Consider the following 3398-nt stretch of genomic DNA (forward strand, 5'->3'; position numbering starts at 1 on the left):
AGCTGATGGATGATGCAATGATCCTACCATGCGGCCACTCTTTTGGAAGTGGTGGAATGCAGCATGTTTCCAGAATGGTACGTCATAAAGACATGTTCATTACTCTACCATCACAATCAGTTTAAATGTTATGTAAGAAATTAGAACATTGCTAACATGCTAATATAAAATGCTAATCTACAAAATTTGCATTGGAAACATTGAAAGTAGTCATAGGATATCTTACATGACAGTAGCTAAATGTCTTTCAAATTAGAAATAACCCTCAACAATGAGTTAGTTATGTTTGTGAGAAATTTCCTGAGTGCAGCTTTATAGTAGATAGAAATGTGGCATTTTACCATTTTCTAATTGTGACGATTGACATGTCAAACTACATGCTCCATGAGGGAGGCATCTCATCGCCACCGTGAAGAACCCAGATTTAAACAAAGGGGAGAATCCAGATCATTCTCCTCTCTTTTGTAATCAGGAAATCCAATTGTAACTGAGATTAAAGGAATACAAATCAATTTTCCTTCGTTTCTTTTACTGCAAATTTTCCACCAAACAGTAGTCACTTGTGTAGTGTTTTTGACCTTATACTTGCATTTTAGTTTTGCTTCAATACTACTTCATGTTGCCCTTCCAACACTTACAGTATGCTGTCCTGATCTTTCACCACTCTGGTGAGTTTGATTTTTTGAGGCACTCATGCCATATCATTTTAACAGACTCATTCTTGACATGTTGATGGTAATGGTTTCTCAACTAATTTAACGTGTTGCTCTGATACCATGTCAAAGGTTCATGCAACTACAATACTCCAAAGTTGTGGGTAACTTTATACTCTAACAAGATGGTTGGTACTTGATTAGACATTTTGACAACTTGACCAGAATGGAAAGTCTTCTTGACATCTCACTTGGCCTTTAGGGACATATGCAAGAAACACTGTGGTGCTCGTGCATTCATCTAAACTTTCCGTATATATATTACTTTGTGCTGCTTCAGGAAATCCTTTAACATCCCTAACTTGTCTAAATTTTAAATTCATGTGATCTTGGATGAATACAAAGTTCACTCATAGATTGTATGGGGTTTTTTGCTCTACCAATACATCAAGTCTCACCACTTGGCCTTTAGGTTCATATTTAAGAGTATCCCACTCCTTTAGTTTTCAGTAAGAGCTTGATACAGTTTCATAGAGGGTTAGTATTGTAGCTGTTAAATACTGGTTAGGTTTAAGCCATCATCGAGCCATATGACCATCTAAACATATACTTAAACTGCTGCTAAACACAGTTTTGCAATTTCAGGCATATTTATCGCTTCCGGAAGGAATTGCTACTGCTGCTGGTTTGATCGCTATGATGACTGACCACTACAATATTCTGGTGAGATTTCATATCTTCCATTATTTGCTTGGATATGCCTTTGGTTGCAATATTTACCTTTGATTCCTACTCTGGATCGTATTTTCTCATTATGAGTGTTATCTTACATGAACGGGTGAGCAAAATTTGGACCTCCTTACCGGCAGTTCTTTGTCTAACCTGAAGACTATAATATTGGCACGCAGTGTGATTTCATATCTTTCATTATTTGCTTAGACATGTATTTGGCTGCAAAATTTACCTTGGATTCCTACTCTGGATCATGTTTTTCTTGTTACAAGTGTTATCTTACATAATCAGGTAAGCAAAATATGGACCTTCTAGCAGTTCATATGCAAACCTCAAGACTATTATATTGGCACACAATGTGATTTTATACTCTTGGACCAGTCTTTATTTTCAAGATGGACGCTGGTGGGGACTCTATTAGTGCCTGAGCTGAATAGGGTAAGAAAGCCACCAAATAGTGGGAAAAAGGGAACGAGTTTGGTCATCGCACAGTCTATACTGATGTGTTTTCTTTCTATTCATTTTCTTTTTTTTTTGAAGGGAAAGGAGTTAAGTCTCGACCATTCATAATCAGCAATGGGCATTTCAAATTGCGATTACTTTCTGTTCATCCAGATTTACACTGAAAATCCCTAAAAACATTGACTGATATGGTTTTTAGTTTCTTGCCTATGCATCAAGTGGAAGCAATGTAGATGGTTGAGAGTAGCAAGTCAAATGCTTTTAGGATGTTTTGTATCTTGCAAAATTTCTGGGTAAGAGGTTTCAAAGTGCTAGACCATAATTGCATGAGAGTTTTCAAAGGTTGCGAAAACTGACACTATCCATATATTTTTTATGCATAACTTTCTTAAAGCATGGCAAAATTTCAGTCGCTAGAGGATCATTGGTGTTATAAAGGGACAAATTCTTTTGTTTTTACATTTATATATATACTTTGTTTAACATTAGACTGTAAATTGGTAGGAAGGCAGTGACAGCGAGCATGAAAGCAATGATGTAGCAAGAACATCTCGCAGACCACAGAAGCGTGCTCGGGGTAAGTATCGTCTCATGTCAAAGGGTCCTGATGGTCCTTGTCCAGATCTGTTGCAACTTCAATCTGCCTCATCAAGTTATGCATGCATGTCTTTATTGAAGAGGAAGCGTTCTGGAGGTAGTGTAAAGTATTCATATAAATGAACTTTTAGCCCATTCATTATTTTATTTCTGCCTCTTTAAGCTTCACAAGAATCAGAACATCAAAAGCCCTAATCATGTGTCCTTTTCGTTCTTCATTCCATCGGTTACAATTTTCCTCTGGCAACTCAGTCCCACTCTGTCTACCTCATCAATTGTCAGTTACGAAATTGCGAAGATGATTACCCTCCGCATATATTGGTTGACGGCGAGCAGGCGCTGTACGAACCTCGCGGATTTGCGACGAAAAGGTATGAAATTTTCAAATTTTCAGTTAAGAAAGTATGTGTCAAATTTAGGGTTTTGGCATCTAATGGTGCTCTTGGTTTCCCAGTATGCATATTGTTTGAGTTAAAATTTAGTTATTGACAAGAATTTGTAAGAGTGACACCCTATTTAGTAACCGTGGGACTAAATGTAAGTACACACTGTATAAACCCTGCGGATTTGTGAGGAAGAGGTATTTGGGTTTTTAATTTTCTATTTTGTGGGGTTTTTGGGGATTTCTACAAATATAGCAGTTACGAAAGTATATGTGCAGTTTGATAGGTTTGGGTTTTGTGGCATCTAATGATACTGTCGATTTTTTTTCAGTTTGCTTATTGTTTGCGTTAGAGTTTCATTATTAACTAAATGGACCCTAACATACCACTGTATTTTCGTTAGTCCTGCCAATTGATATTTTTCTAATTTTTTAACTTTTCATGCATTATTTACAGGATTGCGTATTTGGAGGTTGCTGATTCTCTCATCTATCAAGGTAAATATTAATATTTGTTATAAAATTATTTTGGTTTATTGGATTATATATATATATATATATATATATATATA

General features: G+C 36.2%; 1 protein-coding gene and 1 long non-coding RNA gene across 2 annotated transcripts in view; both read left to right on the forward strand.

Annotated features, from left to right (window-relative positions):
• On the forward strand, positions 1075 to 2524 carry LOC109824859. The gene is made up of 2 exons (XR_002242812.1): positions 1075 to 1376; positions 2352 to 2524. It is a non-coding gene; the product is annotated as an uncharacterized LOC109824859 (long non-coding RNA).
• The window catches only part of LOC109824858, a 1661-nt gene continuing 866 nt past the window's right edge, over positions 2604 to 3398 (forward strand). Inside the window, exons 1-2 of the mRNA XM_020391508.1 lie at positions 2604 to 2815; positions 3284 to 3324. Coding sequence (XP_020247097.1) covers positions 2743 to 2815; positions 3284 to 3324 — 114 coding nt within the window. The 5' untranslated portion in view covers positions 2604 to 2742. The remainder of the gene's footprint in view (positions 2816 to 3283; positions 3325 to 3398) is intronic.

This window comes from Asparagus officinalis, chromosome 9 (assembly GCF_001876935.1).
Source record: "Asparagus officinalis chromosome 9, Aspof.V1, whole genome shotgun sequence".
Lineage (NCBI taxonomy): Eukaryota > Viridiplantae > Streptophyta > Magnoliopsida > Asparagales > Asparagaceae > Asparagus > Asparagus officinalis.